Source organism: Hemitrygon akajei, chromosome 4 (assembly GCF_048418815.1).
Source record: "Hemitrygon akajei chromosome 4, sHemAka1.3, whole genome shotgun sequence".
Classification (NCBI taxonomy): Eukaryota; Metazoa; Chordata; class Chondrichthyes; order Myliobatiformes; family Dasyatidae; genus Hemitrygon; species Hemitrygon akajei.
This window is the reverse complement of record NC_133127.1, coordinates 186,095,838-186,116,342: the sequence shown is the minus strand read 5'-3', so window position 1 is coordinate 186,116,342 and position 20,505 is coordinate 186,095,838. Positions and strand designations below refer to the sequence as shown.

The following is a 20,505-nucleotide window of genomic DNA, read 5'->3' as shown; positions in this document are numbered from 1 at the left end:
TTACAATAACAATCATTTTCGCACTTGAATGTTTTCATCAATACACTTTTGGCCATTTCACAAGAGTACTCTGCGATCACAAGCTGCTTGAAATGATAGTTAAGAAGTTGTTGGTGAAGGCACCAAAGCGCCAGCAGGGAATGCTTCTTCGCCTGCAGAGCTATGATTTCGACATCACCTGCTGTCAAGGAAAGCTCATGCACCTCGCGGATACGACATCGCGAGCAGTTAGCGGTACTCCAGGCCAGGAGAACAGCTTCGACGAAGTCAATATCCTATTGCACCTGCCAAACCGCGATGAGCGTCTAGAGCAGATTTGCATAGAAACAGCGAAAGATGACACGCTACAGATGTTGAAACGCGTAATCATCAGTGGATGGCCAAGCGAACGTGACGCGCTACCAGAGTAACTCACACCTTACTATAGCTATAGGGATGAGCTCGTAGTCCAAGACGGCTTAATCTTCAAAGGTGAGCGTGTCATCATACCGCAAAGTGAGCGGAAGCAAATGAAGGAAAGAATTCATTCGTCACACTTGGGCGTAGAAGGATGCCTCAGATGTGCATGCGAATGTCTTCTTTGGTCAGGCATGAGCAGCGACATCAAGCAGTATATTGCTACATGTGATGTTTGTCGCACATACGAAATGAGTCAGCAGAAAGAATCGCTTATGAGTCATGAGGTACCTGCTCGGCCATGGGAAAAGATAGGTACCAACCTATTTATACTCGAAGGAAAAGAGTACCTCGTCACCGTTGATTACCGTAGATTTCGCACTACAGAGTGCACCTGATTAAAAGCCGCTGGCTCTAATTTTAGAAATAAAATCAATTTTGTACTTGTACAGGCCGCACCGGATTTTAGGCCGCAGGTGTCCCACGTTGTAATATGAGATATTTACACAGAAAGATATTACACGTGAGGATTTTTTAACTTTTAATTAAATCCATATGGTAACATAAACAAATACATATTGCAAATGCTTTTTTTCGAACTGTGCCTGTAACGCGGCTACTTTTAAATATATGTTGCGTATACTTTTTTACTGAACAACATTCCAATATCTCCTAACGACTGGTAAAAAATATATATACTGCAGCTTACCAGGAAAAGTTATTGATCGCCTTTAACTTAAAAGCAGCGTTTTTGCTCCGCCGCTCGCCCCCCGCCTTCCCGTTTATCGCAAACCGGCATTTTCCCACAAGACGCGGCGAAACCGGGTGTGACGTCATAGCATCCCGGGATGTAGTACAGAAAACAAATATAGTTAAAACAGTTCTAACTTTAACTAACAAATGAATTACTAAGCAAAAATATTATAAACTAAATACCTGCCATAAAGGCAGCACAATGCTTTTCTTCGAGTGTTTTCCATGTTGATGAGGGTGAGTACTAATGACTGATTTACAATAATTTAATTGTGAAAGTGCGCTTGATTTATCGTACAATTTCATTGGACCTCTGTGAACTACTCATCAATTTTATTGGTCTACTGTTACGAGGCAAAATGTTTTTGGCGGCATGAAAAAAAATCATGCATTAGCCGCACCGTAGTAAAGGCCGCAGTGTTCAAAGCTGATCAAAATGTGGGAAAAAAGTAGCGGCTTATAATCCGACATCTACGGTACTTCAGCAATTTCTTCGAGGTAGATCTTCTTTGTGATACGACCAGAGGAGCTGTTATTTGTAAACTGAAGGCTCATTTTGTGAGATATCGTAGCCCAACACAAGTGGTTAGTGATGATGGGCCATGATACACGTCAGCGGAGTTTCACGGATTTGCATGAGAATGGGAGTTTGAGCACTTGTGTAGCAGTCCCAGAAACAGCAAAGCAAATGGAAAAGCTGAATCAGCAGTTAAAACAGCTAAGCGGATCCTCACAAAGAGCAACAAATCGTGACCAGATCCCTACCCCGCACTTCTAGACCATCGCAACACACCTTTGCAAGGGCTCAGCACGAGTCCTGCCCAGCGTCTGATGAATTGCTGCACAAGCACGCTCCTGCCTACAACAGCGAGTTTACTGGAACCGAGAGCTGTACACGAAAGCGACCGTATGAAACAACGTGTCCAGCAGCTGGCCGACAATTACAGCAAATCAGCCAAAGATCTTGCCCCACTCGACAAAGGGGATACCGTGCGCATGCAACCCCTGGTGCAAGCTAAGAAGAAATGGGAGAAAGCAATTGTGTGTCGGCGCCTTTATGAGCGTTCATATGTAGTCCAAACCCCTTCTGGGATCTACCGACGTAATCGTATACATCTATGAAAGATGGCTGAGGAACTGTCTGAAAAGGTAATCACACATGAATCGGCAAAATCAGGTCAAACAACCCAGATCAATGACCACAGTGTGCCTACCATATCAAATGCACACAGACAAACACTAGCAGAGGCTAATGACACAACACAAACGTTGAAAATGCAAATAACAAACAACAGGACTTGGACAAAACAGTAAAAACTCATTCTGGCCGCACTGTGAAAAGGCCACAATATCTAGAAGACCTTGTCCCACACTGAATAATTGCACGAGCAATTGAACAGTAAGTCTGTGACACTATTACGCATTTAAGAAGGAGCATGTCCTGTTTGAGGATGTGTAGTTTGAAGTTAAAATCGAATTTTAGTATGTTTTATATTTTCTATATATGCTCATACAAACAAAAATAATGAGTGGTATGTACTTGTGACAGGCATAGGAGACATAAGATATGATTAATAAATGCTCTGAAAGTTAATTCCATGAAAATATACTTGAAAGCAGACTCCAGAGAAATTGAGTTTAATTGTTAATACAATTGTTCCTTTTCTTTGTTTTGATGAAAAGGGGGGGTGTTATGATATACTTGTACATACACTCATGAGCAAATGATCAAAGTCGGTGCACATGTGCCGTTGTTTTTATCTGAAATATCTGTCTCAAAACAGCTACCGTAAATTCCAGTGTATAAGCCGAGAATTTGGCCCTAAATTTTGGTCCTGAAGTTAGGGGGGTCGGCTTATACAGAGGATGCCAACTTTGGAAAAACGAATACACGGAAAATAGGTCGCATTTATTGGTTGTTTTTGAGTCAAATTCATTCACTGTCGACGCATGAATTCTTTGAAAAATCTATTTAAACTCACATCTAGTGGCTGAAGCACGGACATCAAACCACCAGGGATGACTGCAATGTCCGTATTTTCAGCTTTCAGTGCTGCTTTTGCCCCACCTGATAAGTACACTTTGAACACGTCCCAGACAAGTAGCGACTTTTCCTTCCCGAAACCTTTGGGATGTCGACGCCACACCTCTTTAACCCACTTCAAGCAACCTGCTTCGTCCATCCAGCAGCGCTCTTGAACGTAAACAACACCCCACGGGAATTTTCTGAGCAATCTTTATTTTTTGTCCCAACACAAGATCACGTCTGCTCATTAATCGGGTGCACCAACTTCAAGTAGCTTTGAAATTTTCGCTGAGCTCACGGTGTTTATCGTCCGATTTCAACGCTTGAACTCGGATCATTTCTCTGGTAACAACGTATCCGGACGATCACTGTTGATTCACCCACTAAAACTTTTTCTTCCAGTTCTGGCCACTGGCATGTTTTCCCGCGGTTTGCACATTTCATCTTGGGCATTTCCCTCAGCATGTCCTCTGCCTTTCTCCACTCTCTCACTTGTTTTTCGCTTACACTAAACTTCTTAGCAGCTGCAGAATTAGTTGTTCCTTTAGCAAAATCAACAACTTCAGCTTGAAGCCAGCATCATATCGCATTTGTTTTAATCTTTTGTACGTGGTGGTCGCAAACTCAATACTGAGCACACGTACTGATCCCGCCACCCTGTGTTATGTTTTAACGAGATTACGATGGGCGCTAAATGGTTTCATGGGGGTTACAATTCTGAGGATTCTTTACCATTGGAGACCTAATCCAAAATTTCCCTCCCTGATTATTTATTAAGAATTTGCATATAACACTCTACAACGTGTAGGCCTGTTTTCTTAGCAGGTACTGGTTCACAAAATTTCCCGGTTCCGGATCCGGCAAAGCTGAGTACTGGCATATGAGATCCTGTGATCTTTTCTGGTTAAATCAAAAACCTCTACAAAAGGGGTCAGCTTATACAAAGGTAACATGAAAAAGGCACTTTTTTAACCTTGAAATTGGGGGGGGGGGTCGGCTTATACTCCGGGTCGGCTTATACTCCAGAATATATGGCAAGTTGTTCTATAGCACTTTTAATCTAGCCATCCAGATATGAAGTTCTAAGTGGCAGATTTTTAGTAGGTTAACAGCCCTCTGTAATCATACTTAATGACCTTCTGTGGAAAGGCCGTTAATGCAGTCTATTTCCACAATGGGCAGGTTATACGCCCATATAAAAATACAATATTTTGACCAATTCTATTCAGTGGAGGACACAGACATGGCAAATGGGAGGAGAGGAAGGAAGATTTGGCATGGAAGCTGTGTAGATGCTGGAATCTGAACCAGAAAACAAACTGCAAACTCGGTAGGTTAGGCAGCGTGGTCCATTTCCCAACTTGTCTGACCCACTGAGTTTTGTTTTACACTGGATGACGTGCGCAGAGGAGGATTTGGAAAGGTGCTCTCCCCCGTGACTGGTCACGTAAAACTGGAACACAACATCCCAGCCTCCACACTCAATGCCCTGTCTGATGAAGGCCAACGTGCCAAAGGCCATACCCCTTCCCCCTTCTTATTCCACTTCTTCACACTTCTTTTCCAGTCCCAATGAAGGGTCTCAGCCCCCAACATCAACTGTTTATTCATTTCCAGAGATGCTGCCCGACCTGGTGAGTTCTTCCAGCATTTTGGGTGTAGCTCTGGATTTCCAGCATCTGCAGAATCTCGTGTTTATGCCTTCTTCTCCACCTTTTCTACCTGCAATGCCACTTTCAAAGAAACACATACTTGTATGCCAAGGTCCTCCTGTTCTGCAACATGCCCCAGGTCTTAGTGTTATTTAGAAATCATACCCTCATTTGACTTCCAAAATGCAATGTCTCTCATTTATCCAAATTAAACTCCATTTGCTTTTCCTCAACCGTTTACCCAGCTGATCAAGGTCACTCTGTAGATCCTGATAACCATAGTCACAATCAATACCACCTATCATAAGTGTCACCTGCAAACTTAGCAATTATGCCTTGTAGATGCTCATTCAAATCTTTGATACAGATGCCGGACATCCATTTAGCTCGCTCTGTCTGGATCCCACATGGTCCAACTTTCCACAGCGGAATCTCAAAGGCCTTACTATGTGTCTATTATCCTGCCCTCTTTGATCTGCTTGATTACCTCTTCAAAAAACTCAACAACAAAAAAATCATGAGGCCTGATCAACCAAAGTTATGCTGATTATCCTTAATCAACTTGTCTTTTCAGGTACATGCATATCCTGTCCTTTGGAATCCCCTCCCATAACTTATGCTCAGTGGTTCATAGTTCCCAGCTTTTCTTTTCAGCCCTACTTAAATAAGGAACAACATCAGCCATTCTCAGTCCTCTGCCTCTTTACCCATCACTAATGACAAAAATAGTTATCACAGCTACAGCTCTCACTATTTTTTAATCTAGCATTCCACAGTGTCCTTGGACATACCTGATTAGGCCCCAGAGATGGATCTGCCTTTAAGGCACCCAGTAATTCTTCTGCAATGCAGACCATCTCCAGGGCATGCCCTTTACAATCTCTAGTTCCAAACTCATCATGTCTTTCTCCAGTGTACTGTAAAAAAACAAAGAAAGATCCATTGAGGACCTCACCCATCTCCTGTGGCTCCACATGAAGATGTCCATTTTGGTCTTTGAGAGGCCCCAAGTCTCTTACTCACTTGATGTAAAATATTGGATGCTCCCTAATCTTCCTTACGAAAGCAATCTCAAGCCCCCTTTTTGCCCTTCTGATTTCCTACGCAAGTATATTCCTGCATCCCCGATACTCCTGCAGAGATTCACTTGATCCCAATTGCCTGTATCTGTTCCATGCCTCCTTTTTTAAACCTCTCAACAGAGCCTCCATATCCTTCATCATTCATGGTTGCCTACTCCTGCCAGTCTTGCCCTTCTATCTAACAGGAACAGGTAGACCTTAGACTCTGTCATTACTTGTGAAAGCCTCCCACTTGGTAAACGTCTCTTTCCCTGTAAACAACCTACTCCCATAAATGTTTTTAGCTTCTGCCATATACCATTACATTTTGCCTTGCTCCAATTTAAAACTTAAATCAATGGACCACATCTATCCATTTGCACAACTAATTTTAAATTATCTGTACAATGGTAACTGGTCCCAAAGTTGGTTCCCACTGACCCTTCAATCACTTGCCCTGCCCCATTCCCCAAGAGGAATAATAACAACTTATTTATGAAGCACTTCTCATACAAATGATGTAGTTCAAAATACTTTACAATGGGATACTGTGCAAACATAAAAATAAAAGACAAAATCATGTTAGTTAACTGCATGGCTAAATAAATAGGTTTTGAAATGGTACTTTAAAGTGTCATCTGTGACTGCATCCCTTGTAGTTTCAGGTAGAGTTCCATAGTTTAGGAGCATGGTTTAAAAAAAAAGCTGAGCAGCTAATTTTCTTTTGAGGGAGATTGTTTAGCTCTGTACAATTTAGATACTTACCTCCCCTTGTGATGGTGATGACTCTGAGGATATCCCTTTTTCCTAAAGTGAAAACATAAAAAGTTCTATGAACACCTGTTCTCACAGCACATGAATAAAACAAGTTTAATATTAATTATTTTCATTCACAGGTTCAGTCAGTTTTCTGCCAATCCTTTACCTGCAATGATTATTTTTTAATGAAAATAAATGTTATTCATAATTGAAAATAATTACAAGAATAAAGCCTTTTCATTCTAAGTCAATGTTTTCAGTAGTGTTCTATTACATTCCTACATACCAATCTACAGCACTACTGCCACTCATGTAGCCCTCTGGGGTGGTACACTACTACAGTAGTTGAGGGGTTTCTCCCCCTCCCTCTCCAGTAGGAGAAGAACCCTACAGTGTGGTGCTTCCCCACCAAACCGTTGCAGTGGCTGCACCAAGCTTCTGTACTCCTGCAGCCTGGAATGTGCCAGTCGGCAGCACTCCTCCACAGACATCTCGACGAGCTGGCTGAACACCAACCTTTGGGCAGGCCAGAGGGAGTCCTTCAACTGAGCTGGTGATCTGCCTGCAGCACTTGACGTCCACCTCCGAGCGTGTCCCTCGGCACAGCCTCCTGCCAGGCAGCTGCTCAGTATGAACCGCGACACAGGCCTTTGTGGCTTTCTCCACAGCCTCTTCGCAAACCCAGAGTCCACAAAGAGGCGAGCTCCTGCCTCTTTCTCTCTACGTTCATCCCGTGGACAGTGTGCGGAGGGACTGATTTGCTTCTAATCTGGTGTTGCTGGTGCCAAGGTGCCCAAAGCACAATGTCGGGCAGCACAGTGATACAGAAGGCAACAGAGCCACCCTGTAGCTCCAGCGACTGAGTTTGATCATGACCGAGGGTGCTGTGTGCACAGATTTCCCTGTGATCATATCGATTCCCCCAGCTGCACTGCTTCCTCCTACCCACATCCCAAAAACATGCTCGTTAGTACCTTGAATTTACTACAAGTAGCAAATAAACCAGAGGTCCAGAGATATGGAAGGATTGCTCTAAGAGTTATGAAATAAATGGGCTGAAAAGAAAAATAAAAAAAGGAAACACGAGGAAATCTGCAGATGCTGGAAATTCAAACAACAACACACACAAAATGCTGGTGGAACACAGCAGGCCAGACAGCGTCTATAGGGAGAAGCACTGTCGACATTTCGGGCCAAGACCCTTCGTCAGGAATCCTAAAAAAAGGAATCCTTCCCCACTTCTGTTTGACGGCTCCGGGCCTGTACTGGCCAGAGTTTAGAGGAGTTTTTTTTTATATAGTCTAACCATCTTCCTCATTCTGTCCAGCCCTGATGAAGTGTCTTGACTGGGATCCACATCCTTCCACAGACGCTGCCTGAACTGCTGAATTCCTCCAGATTTATGTGTGTTTCTCCACATCTGTGCTCTCTTGTGTTTCTAGACAGCAGAAGGCCAGTTCCCTGACTACCTTAATAAATATAGTCAGCTGGGTGGTCCGCTGGAGCAGACATGGAATGAAGCTGCTAGTAATAATATCAGCCAGAACTAGAATCCCTGCTGAAGGGCTAGTCAATGGAGACCAAGTAAAAACAAACTTCCTTGTGAATAATGAACCCCAAAATAAGATCACTTTTAACAGAAAATTAAATCACCTTAGTTCCGCTGTACTATTAGATACTTACTGCCTCTTGTGATGTCAATGACTCCAAGGTTCTCTTTGCTCTCTAGTGCAAAAAAATAGTTTATATTAACATTTGTTCTTGCTTAAAGGACCTGGATCAGACAAAACAAAGTTGACTATTTTTAATTCACCAGTTCAGTCTGTTTTCTGCCAGTGCAACCGAATTGGCTGCAATCTGGTGTCAGTGCTGCAGAGGTACCCCAAGTACAGTGCTGCAGGAGACAGTGGTGCCACCAGGCTCAAGAACAGCTTCTAAACCACTGTTACAGACTCTGGAGTGGACCTCTTGTACAGCAAGATGGACATTTGACCTCAGTCTATTGCATGATCTTGCACGCTGTTTATCTGCACCTTTTACACTTTATTCTGCATTGTTATTGTGTTGCCGAAGTCTGTCTCATTGTAATGACGATCTGATCAATATGAACAGTATGCAAGACAAGCTCTTCACTGTATCCTGGTACATGTGACAATAATAGACCAAATCCACTGGTTTAATAAACCAGTCACTGGTGCCAAGGTGCCCAAAGCACAACTGAGGGCAGCAAGTGCTCTTTATGATACTAAGATAGGTGGCGTTGTGGATAATGAAGTAGGTTTTCAAAGCTTGCAGAGAGATTTAGGCCAGTTAGAAGAGTGGGCTGAAAGATGGCAGATAGAGTTTAATGCTGATAAGTGTGAGGAGCTACATTTTGGTAGGAGTAATCAAAATAGGACGTACATGGTAAATGGTAGGGCATTGAGGAATCAAGTAGAACAGAGTGATCTAGGAATAATGGTGCAGAGTTCCCTGAAGGTGGAATCTCATGTGGATAGGGTGGTGAAGAAAGCTTTTGGTATGCTGGCCTTTATAAATCAGAGCATTGAGTATAGGAGTTGGGAAGTAATGTTAAAATTGTACAAGGCATTGGTGAGGCCAAATTTAGAGTATTGGATACAGTTCTAGTCACCGAATCATAGGAAAGATGTCAACAAAATAGAGAGAGTACAGAGAAGATTTACTAGAATGTTACCTGGGTTTCAGCACCTAAGTTACAGAGAAAGGTTGAACAAGTTAGGTCTTTATTCTTTGGAGCGTAGAAGGTTGAGGGGGGGACTTGATAGAGGTATTTAAAATTATGAGGGGGATAGATAGAGTTGACGTGGATAGGCTTTTTCCATTGAGAGTAGGGGAGATTCAAACAAGAGGACATGAGTTGAGAGTTAGGGGGCAAAAGTTTAGGGGTAACACAAGGGGGAACTTCTTTACTCAGAAAGTGGTAGCTGTGTGGAATGAGCTTCCAGTAGAAGTGGTAGAGGCAGGTTCAATATTGTCATTTAAAGTAAAATTGGTTAGGTATATGGACAGGAAAGGAATGGAGGGTTATGGGCTGAGTGCAGGTCAGTGGGACTAGGTGAGAGTAAGCATTCGGCACGGACTAGAAGGGCCGAGATGGCCTGTTTCCGTGCTGTAATTGTTATATGGTTATAAGTGATGCAGAAGGTAGAGATGCCTCCTTACAGTTCCAGTGACCACATTTGAACCTGACGATGGGTACTCTGCATAGTTTGCACGTTCTCCCCATAATCGAGTGAGATTCCCCCCCCCCCCACCGCTCTGGTTTCCTTCCACACCCCAAAAACGTGCTGCTGAGTAACTTCATTAGCTCCTGTAATTTCCTCATTGAGTAGTTGGGTGCTAAATAAAACAGGAGTTCAGAGATATATGGAAGAATCACTTGAGAAACGGGTATGGGCACAAGGGGCCAAATACTCTTCTTGTACATTACAAAGAAATGCAAAACTTATGAAGGTCAGAAGTTCTTGTGGACGAAGGCATTGACAAACATAATATCAACTAGCCCTACAAACCATCCTGAACTGGTATGATCACAGAATTTTACTCCCCCAACCTTCTTCCCCCTTCCTCTCCAGTCCTGATGAAGAGTCTTAGCCCAAAATGGGCTAAATGGGTTTATTCCTTTCCATAGGTGCTGCCTGACATATTGAGTTCCTCCAGAATCTTGCGTGCGATACTCTGCATTCCCAGCAACAACAGAATCGCTTGTGCTCAAGCACACTGATGATTTGCCCAGAGTACCCTAAGGACACTTCAGAGGACAACAGCAACAACGGTGTTGGCGCATGGCCAAGTGGGTAAGGCTTTGGGCTAGCAATCTGAATGTTGTTAGTCTTCGAGCAAGGCTCTTAACCACACACTGCTCCAGCACGTTTATAGTCCAGTGGCGGTGGTTGGTGCAGTATGGACAAGACGAGGCAAGGCATGGGACCACCACCACCGACAGTTCCCCTCCAAGCTGTGGACCACCCCGTCTTGATAGGTTGTCATTTCTTTACAGCTTCAGGATGCAAACCCCTGGAACTCTCTCCAACAGGCAGAGTTGGAGCAGATTCACCAGGACTGCAGAAGTTCACAAAGGTACTTCACCACAACCAACCCAAGGGCAATTAGGCTTCAGTAGCATGCAATAATGATGCTAGATAACAAAATAAGATGAGCATGCATAGATGAACTCACAACAAGCCTTTCATTGAAAGATGTGCTTTGCTCAGCCTTCTACTGTTAACTAAGTTGATTCAAATTTGAGTCAGCTGCACACTTAGTGAGCACTTTATAAGGTATTCCTATATGCCTGCTCGTTAATGCAAATATCTAAGCAGCCAGTTGTGTGGCAGCAACTCAATGCATTAAAGCATGCTGACATGGTCAAGAGGTTCAGTTGTTGTTCAGACGTAACATCAGAATAGGGAAGAAATTTCATCTAAGCGACTTTGATCGTGGAATGATTGTTGATGCCAGATGGGGTGGTTTGAGTATTTTTTTTTAAAATCTCCTGATCTCCTGATATTTTCTTGCACAACAGTCTCCAGAGTTTACAAACAATGGTGTGAAAAACAAAAAAAAAACATCGAGTGAGCAGCAGTTCTGAGGGTGAAAATGCCCTGTTAATGAGGGAGATCAGAGGAAAATGTTCAGACTGGTTCAAGCTGACAGGAAGGCGACAGTAACTCAAATGACCGCATGTTACAGCAGTGCCGTATGAAATGTAGTGTTACTGGCCTGTACTTCCTTCCCCTCTTACACTTGTTTTCCAATTCCAATGAAAAGAGCTCAGAAAACTAATGCTGAGTGTCAAAATATAATTTTGTTGGATATTTAAGACTCTTTGCCTTACTAAAATTCGTATTTGCCACATTAAAAAACTTTTCAGATCCAAAGATAATGGCTACACTACTCCATACTGTATGTCTGACTTCTACATAACAGCGCTGAAGGAATCTGTAAATACTAAAGCAATGGAACCTCCACCTCGTACCACATATTCCCAAAAACCTTCTATAAATATCTGGAGTCCCAGGGCGGTTCTGCAAATTCATATCAAAACTACAATCGGAAGACTATCAGGTTGTTGATTAAACTATTCCGGTTCACTGACAGCCATTTGGAAAGGAAGTCCTCCTCAGTCTGATGACACCAGAACTTTCAGTGGAGTGGCATCTTCACTATCTTGTGAAGTGGCACATCAGGGTGAGAAGACAATGAGAGATGGCCAATATATACTGGATTTGCCAGCACGACTTAACATCATATAAATAAAAATGCTACCATGCTATTCAGGGATTCCCTCTATTGCACATCATACCATCTTGGAAGTACATTGTCATTCCTTGATTATCACAGGCTCACCATTATGGAATTCCTTGTTTAACCAATAGGGGGCAAAATCACAGTAAGTGCCAAAAGAGTAGTTCTGTGTAGAAATATAACACCACCTTTTACTTATTTAAAGATGCAGCATGACAACAGACCCCTCTGCCCAACGAGCCCAAGCACAGGTGACCAATTAACCTACTAACCTGTGTGTCGTTAGAACATGGCTGGAAACTGGAGGACCTGGGGGAAATGCATGCAGTCACGGGAAGAACACAGAAACTCCTAGAGAGAGCAGCGGAATTGAACAGGGGTTGCTGGCACTGCAACGCTGACCGCTACATTACTTTGCCACCCTGGACATGGAAATTAAAAGTTGGATTTGCCAAATATAATATCTCCCTGTAAAGTCCATATTGAAAGGTAAAAGTCAGCAAGATCTTGGGTTTCTACATGGGAATACGATGCTTAATCAACCTGCCTTTTTATAGTAGTACCACCTCCCTTAAGATTCCTTGAAGGTTTTGGGCCAAGGCCCTTCATCAGGACTGGAAGGAAGGGGGCAGAAGCCAGAGATAGGAGAAGTGGAGTAGGGGTAGGGGGTAGAGTACAAGCTGGCAGGTGATTAGTGGAAGAGGCAAAGGGTTAAAAATGACCTCTAACCCAGTTATCACCTCTCAGCATCTTACTTCATCCCCCTCCCCACCCACCCAGTTTCACCAATCTGCCGGCTTGTACTCCCTTCCCCCCACCACCATCTTTTCCTAGCTTCTGCCCACTTCCTTTCCAGAACTGAAAAAGGTTCTCAGGCTGAAACTTCAAATGTTTAATCTTCTCCCATAAATGTTGCCTGTCTTCCTGAGTTTCTTCTTTTGAGTGTTATTCTCTTTCGAGCAAAGCTCAATGATCATTTCCCCTTAGAAGACAACTTGCTCAAGAGCCATAAGCTACTCAGATCGCCATGGCTACCACAAAGCACCATCACTCCCAGAGAATAAGCAATAAAATGTATCTCTGCCGCTTTCTGCCAAACAAGTGGAAACTCTCTGATGAAACACTGGCAGGCTAGGCAAGGTGAACCTTTGATTTGGAGTAAAGACTAGTAGAAAGGCAAAAATGTATTGATACATCAGTTTTCCAAGTAATCTGACAATGGTAACCAAGCAAGAAAAGCTCCACTGTGTTGCACAATGCACCGTCATGTTGAATGCCACCTGATACTCACAGACATAGGAGTAGAATTAGGCTATTCAGCCCATTAAGTCTGCTCCACCATTCCATCACAACTGATTTATCATCCCTTTCAACTCCATTCTTTTGCCCTCTCCCAATAACCTTTGACACCCATACTAATCAAGAACTTATCATCCTCCTCTTTAAATATGCCAAATGACTTGGCTTCCACAGCCACCTGTGGCAAGTTAACTAAGGCTGTGCGTCGTGCAGTGAATTGATCAGTACGAACAATAGGCAAGACAAGTTTTGCACTATCTCGGTACATATGACAATAATGAAGCAATTACTAATCCAAGACCCATCAGTCATCTGGGGGGTGGCCTATCCACAATCATTCCTGGGTTAATATCATCCCTTTCCCCTCACCGGCTCCCAAAAGCAATCCCTGCATTGGAACAGTGTCACTAAGCGTGTATCTGAAATAATTCTAGATGTAAAACTAAATCGCATGCAAGAAAGTGAACCAGTCCAATGGCCACATTGGCTCCAAAACTGTCATTGCTCCAATTTCAAGGAAAGAGAAATTGCTCTGATTTCAAGGAAAGAGATCTCCAAGGAGATTAGGAAGAGAACAACGATTTAAGTAGTATTTTTAAAACAGTTATCAAAGAGGTTTTGACATTAGCCACACATGAAGATAAAAAAATGCACTTTTCTAAAAAAATATTCCTTAGCATTCCAAAGTTCAAAAGATACAGAGAGCCCGGGAAGCAACTTCAGAACAAAGAGCCAGACAGCTGACGGCACATAAAACTGTGGAAGGTTTACGAGGATGCTACCAGGACTCGAGGACCTGTGTTAGAGGGAGAGATTGGAAAGCTAGGACTTGGAGTGTAGAAGATTGTAAAGTACAGTATATTATCTTTAGGGCATACATAGAACGCACAGGTCTTTTTCCCAGGGAAGGGGAACAAGAAACTAGATGGCACAGGTTTAAGGTGAGAGGTGAAAAATTTAAAAGGATCCATCATCACACAGAGGGTGGAATGAGCTGCCAAAAGGGAGTGTGGAAGCAAGTACAATTTTAAAAAGACCCCTCAGTATTTGGATGGGAGTGGTCTAGAGTGCTATGGGTCAAATGTGGGCAAATGGGGTGAGATTGGTGGACGCCATGGTTGGCATGAATGAGTTGGAATGAGGAGTCTGTTTCCAGGCCTTATTACTCTAGGAAAAAAACCAGGAATTGAGAGATTTGCAGGACTGGAAATTATAAACAGGAAAACATGAACCAATGGAGAGTTTGGGATTGCCCGAAAGTGTGCAGAAAGCCTGCAGAGGCTATACATGGATTGGCAAGGGATGGACCTCTCCCATTGCACTGCGCCTTGCTGTCCCAGCAGAATAATGTGAGACAAAGCGGCACATGGATGATAAAAAAAAATGGAGGGCTCTGTGGAAGGAAAGGGTTAAATTGATCTTGGAGTACGTTAGGGGTCAGCATAACATTGTTGGCTGAAGGACCTGAACTGTGCTGGATGGTTCTATTACCGTATTAACTTCTTGTCAGATACGATCACTGCAATCAATAGCCTGCGACTTTTCTTTCGGAGCTGAGCTGTTGAACTGCCTGTGCAACCTGGCCTATGGGAATGGCAGGCCTGAGTCCAAGAGCAGGGAACGTCGCTAGGTTTGGGAGATTTAAGCACCTGGCCAGTTTGAAAAGGTCAGGGTGTTGCAGCCGGTTCAGCTTGGTGCTTCTCAGGGTTACCTGTCTCCACGATGAACTGTGGCTGTGTGTTCAATACAGCTAATGGGTTCCTGAATCAGCTGCGGTGGTGACTGACTTTGTGGCTATGAACTCACTTTAGTTCTGAATGTTATTCGCTTACTTTAATTGTTTGCAGAATTTGTTTTTTCTCTGCACATTTGGTGTTTGAGGTCTTTCTTTTAAGTGGGGTCTTTTGGGTTTCTTTGTTTGGTGACTGCCTGTAGGGAGACAAATCTCAAGGTTGTCTCAACAGTGGTATAGATACTTCAATAGTAAATGTACCTTGGTTCTATATCACTAAACAAGAGTGCAAAGCAAACTCTGGTGAAACAATGAACCCTCTTGTCAACTATTCTAAAATCTGTATAACCGGCAATGCTAATGTTCCCAAGAATTAGACTGTAAACTCAATTATCATTTAATTATAAGCACAGACAGGTAGTTGAGAGGTTTGATTTACAAGGCTAGCCGCGGTCTCTTATTGTCATGTACCATCTTCAAGGCTGACTTTCTGGATGTTTTGAGTATTGGCATGATCTGCTGCCTGAATTTAGCTTGTGGAATATTGGTTCTCTGTTGAAAGTAAGCAAAATAATCTGTAAACAGCAATTCTTCAAACAGTCTCTCTCAATACTGCAGTAGATAATAAAACTATCTATTCCTCAAAGTATTAACAATACACTTAAATTCTAAATTTTCTACACCATCTAAATACAATACTGCATGTGAGGAAGACTTCAATCTTAATGTAGGCATGGTTTATTTTATTAGCTTGCTAAGACACCATGTACTAGAAACGGACTGGAATCGAATAACTTAGAAAAACAATAGACCCGATGCTGGGTTGCAACATAACACATTGGCAATTCCTTTCCCTCACCCCTAGACACAACCCAGCTGGTGAGTTCCTCCAGCAGATTGTGTTTAAGCCATTTATTGTTGATCTGTTAATTGCGATTTCAGAGAATTAATTAACCACAATGGTTGCTTTATAGTTAAATGCGGGCAAGACCAAGTAGCAATGATGAATTTTCCCTCCGTAAGGATAGGTGAATAAGTTTTTAAAAATAAAAATACATTCTGATTGGTCACTTAACTTTTCACACTGATTTAAAATCATGAACAGCACAGTCCCATCACACAGCTCCAGTGGTTTGGGTTGGGTTAGATCATTAGCCCATTTGGTCCATTCATCTCAGGGTCATTCTTGTAAACCTCCTCTGGACCATCTCCAATACAGCACCTCCTTTCTTAGATATGGGGCCCAAAACTGCAATCTGACCAAAGCCATAAAAATTTTCATCATTGCAACATTACATTATCCTACTTTTAATTTTAGTCCTCTTGAAATGACACTGAATTTGCTTTCTTTCCCAGTAGATTCAACCTGCAGGTTAACCTTTAAGGAGTCTACACAAGCATTCCCAAGTCCCTTTGCATCTTTGATTACTAAATTTGCTCCCCATATAGAAAATAGTCTACACCTTTATTCCTTCTACCAAAGTACATGACCATACACTTCCCTACACTGTATTCCATCTGCCACATTCTCCTAATCTGTCCAAGTCCTTCTGCAGATTCCCTGATTCCCCAGCTATGACCCTGGGTGTTTTTGTGAAGTCTCCACATCCCCTCCGTGATCAAAGTGCTTCAGTTTCCTCGCACATCCGGAGGACGTGGGTTCAAAGCCCACAGCAAATTAGCCCTAGTGTGCATGGGTGGGTGGAGGAGAGTATGGGGAAGCTGGTGGACATGTCAGGGATAGAGTGCTTGTGAATCCACAAAGCTAGGATAGACTTGGAGAGTGGTGTCTAACATTGTGGAGAGAACGTCTCCAGCTCACTATTCCAAATGTCTGGATCTTAGCCCAATAAAAACCTATACTTTATTATATTTTCATTTCTAGTCACTTCATTTCAGGAAGGATGTACAGCATTAGAGAGAGTTATTTTCCCATGGTAGGGGAGTCCAGGACAAGAGGGCATGACTTCAGGATTGAAGGATGTCCATTTAGAACTGAGATGCGGAGAAATTACTTTAGTCAGAGGGTGGTAAATCTGTGGAATTTGTTGCCACGAGCGGCTGTGGAGGCCAAGTCATTGGGTGTGTTTAAGGCAGAGATAGGTAGGTTCTTAATTAGCCAAGGCATCAAAGGGTATGGGGTGAAGGCAGGGGAGTGGGGATGACTGGAAGAATTGGATCAGCCCATGACTGAATGGCGGAAAAGACTCGATGAGCAGAATGACCTACTTCTGCTCCTATATCTTATGGTCTTATAGGGTGCAGAAGAGATTTAGCAGAATGCTGCCTGGATTAAGAGAACATCTTATGGAGGAGAGATTAATGAGCTAGGGTTTTTCTTTAGTTTGGAGCAAAGGGGGAAGAGGGGTGAATTGATAGATGTGTAGAAGATGCTCAGACAGAATGCACCTTTACCCGGGGCAGCAATAACTAATACAAAAGAACATAATTTAAGGTGATTTGAGGAGAGTATGAGGGATGTCAGAGGTAGTCTTTTCTCCCCAACACACAGAATGGTGTGTGCGTGGATGTGCTATTAGGGGCAGAAGTTTAAGTATCCACACAAGTAATATGTGCAATCTGACAACAGTGTAAAGGGATCTGCATGTGCAAAAGCGAGATGTTTGTCTGGGTACCTGTACCATATTACAGGCAAGCCCTGTGTTACAGGGAGAAGTTACGTTCCTGTGTTGATTTAATCCTCCTCCACACCCCACCCCCACCCCATCCAGCACAAATTCTAGGTCAGCAAATTTTATTCCTTGGCTCAAAAATTTTGGAAACGATTTATGAATCCTGCAAGAGCAGACTCCTTTTATCCAAACATTAGCTATACCAAAGTACAATACCAGTTGCACTGTAGCCTGTACCAAAGGTCCAATTTAAAGGTAGTTGATGAATTCAGAATGATTAGCCAGCAACGCAGGGTTTAAAAGCAACGTGTACAAAAGGAACATATTAGTTTTAACCACTTAAATTCATAAAACACCCAGCTGAAAAACAAAGGCTTTTTTTGTTATAGAGAGAGAGAGAGAGAGAGAGAGAGAGAGGAGAGAGAAGAGAGAGAGAGAGAGAGAGAGAGAGAGAGAGAGAGAGAGAGAGAGAGAGAGAGAGAGAGAGAGAGAGAGAGAGAGAGAGAGAGTGTGTGTGTGTGTGAGTGAGTGAGTGTTAGGGTGTGTGTGTGAGTGTGTTAGGGTGTTCAAGACTTTTGCACAGTACTGTATTTCTCAAAGTAGAGTGGAGAGTGAGTTTGTAAATCTGACAGGATGACAGGAGCAAAGAATGTTGGGAATGGCGAGGGTGGAGCACTGTGGCAGGAGACAGACAAGGAGTGCTGGGGTGGTGGGTGGTGCAGGCGAAGACACAACCCTAACCCTGAGACACTAGGCAATTCCATACAATTCCATACAATTGGTTTATTGACACCAGAATGTCTCTCTGGTGCTTCCCACTCCCTCCCCTATCCCTCCCCCCCCTTTCCCCAGCCATGATTCCCCTTTCCCAGCCCCCTTCCCACTCCCAGTCCACAATCGAGATCCATATCAGAATCAGGTTTATCATCACTCACACATGTCATAAAATTTGTTTTTTTTTTGTAGCCACGCTACAGTGCAATTAATAAAATTACTACAAGACTACATAAAAGTCTTAGGATGGACATACAAAAGCATTCTTGGATGCTGTGAGACACCGCAAGTATTTACTGATCGTCACTTTTAGAACACTTGATATACGAGCGTAGTACAATTAGCAAATGATAGGGAAAGGGAGGGCTAGGTAGGAGGATCACAAACAAGAGAAAATCTGCAGCTGCTGAAAATACAGGCAACACACACAAAATGCTGGAGAAACTCAGGTCTGCTGAGTTTCTCCAGCATTTTTTTGTGCGTGGCTAAGTTGGAGGGAAGGGTTAGATTGGTCTTAGAGGAACTTAAAAAGGTCGGCACAACATAGTGGGATGCATTGTCCTTTAATGTTTTATGTTCATAGAACCTAGTGGTGTACCTGCTCTTTATCATAGTGGAATATGACAAATAGCTAGCTGGCCCCGTCAGAGTCAACTATGGTACTACAGCCAGCAGGTTACTTTGTGCTTCTATTGAATTTGGGTGTATTGACCACTGTAGGAGCCATGCATCTATTTTCTATATGCACTGTATTCTGTGTTGTGTGTTGTGTGTTTACTATGGTAGCTAGTCACATTAGTGGGGGTGTGGTGAAAGCACACTATGTATTCATACTTTGTTCTGGGTAGTTTAGTGCTGAGGACCACTGGATAATCATATCTTTCGTATTCTGCTTAATTCCGTTTGAGTATGTTTAGTATCGCTATTTTTAGTTTCATTGTTTTAAGGTTGTATGTTTTGCCAGCTGCTAATAAAGGACAGAACACATTTCTTTGACTTTCTAGAACATTATTCTTGGATTGATTAGAGGGCACATTATACAATTAACTCCCCGTACTTGGTTGCCAGCAGTGGCATTGGTTTGTTCGAGTTCCCACAAAAGACACATTCATTTCTACCACATCGCCACAATCTGGCAAGTGATACCTTTTCCACCTCGGTGCCAAACGATTCGAACTACAATGATTGGATTCAAACTGCTTTTAGCCTAAGCTACTGATTACTGAACCAGTAACATAATTATCACACCACCGAGCATGCACGATATGTCTCCCATATGCACCATAATTAAAACACTGATTTAGTTAAGCCAAAATCATCACATTCTCAGCTTTTGTCTATTCAACAATTGCAGAGGAAAGTTGATATACCGGTTCTGAAAGGCCAGTCGAGTCTGGAGGTTGACGTGGCTGGACATGGGCCGGTTGAACCTGGCTATCCATTACTGGCTGTGAGAAAAGAAAGAAAAGGATTATCAGCCCAAATGATCAAGGTGCAGCTGGCAACACACAGGGCACTGTGCAGACAATTCGCCAAACCATGAGAGATAAACCTTCTGAACTGTAATCACTGCAGTCTGCAGCCTGAAATTTCCCTTTGACAGACACACTTTAAGACTCACATCCTGGTTCCATTCTCGCAAATTGTTTTATCTACCAATCCATTTTGGAAGCCCTTCTAGCACAACATTCAACTCCATTTCAAGCAAAAATGAAACCTTGCAAACATTTTCTGATGTAAACGACGGGAGATGGGAGATGGAGGGGCTGTCGGAGATGTCGAAGTGTTGGGATGGACATTAGGATTTGATGTACTCTAGACATTGGTCTCTGAGGGCTTTGCCTGATGGGTGCTGGGAGTTTATGATTTGCTGCTACTGGTGTCTGGGAAGAGGGATGGGGGGGAGGCTTTAGGGTTCCAACATTTTCTATCATTCATTCTTTTGCTGGTGTTTCGTGGATGTCTGCGAAGAGTAAGGATTTCAGGTTGTATATCGTATAAATTCACTGATATTAAATTGAACCATACAAGCATTAAGTGGCATTAGGCATGCAGGCAACATTGCCCTGTCCAATAGAGCTGACTGAGTTTAACCAGGGCCCAAGTCTGGGAATCGAAAGCAAACCTCCAAGGGTTCATGGCCAAGGAACAA

The 20,505-nt window shown here is 43.0% G+C and overlaps 1 protein-coding gene across 16 annotated transcripts in view; it reads right to left on the bottom strand.

Moving 5' to 3' along the window:
* Positions 1-20,505, bottom strand: part of gyg2 (glycogenin 2) — a 120,065-nt gene that overhangs the window by 20,952 nt on the left and 78,608 nt on the right. For 8 of the 16 annotated variants that reach the window (XM_073044226.1, XM_073044210.1, XM_073044213.1 and 5 more), the window contains 4 exons: positions 19,724-19,801; positions 8,331-8,372; positions 6,654-6,695; positions 5,619-5,744 (listed from right to left, as the gene is read on the bottom strand). In XM_073044226.1, the coding sequence (XP_072900327.1) occupies positions 5,619-5,744; positions 6,654-6,695; positions 8,331-8,372; positions 19,724-19,801 (288 nt within the window). The remainder of the gene's footprint in view (positions 1-5,618; positions 5,745-6,653; positions 6,696-8,330; positions 8,373-19,723; positions 19,802-20,505) is intronic. The other 8 variants (XM_073044221.1, XM_073044224.1, XM_073044220.1 and 5 more) reach the window with 3 other exon arrangements.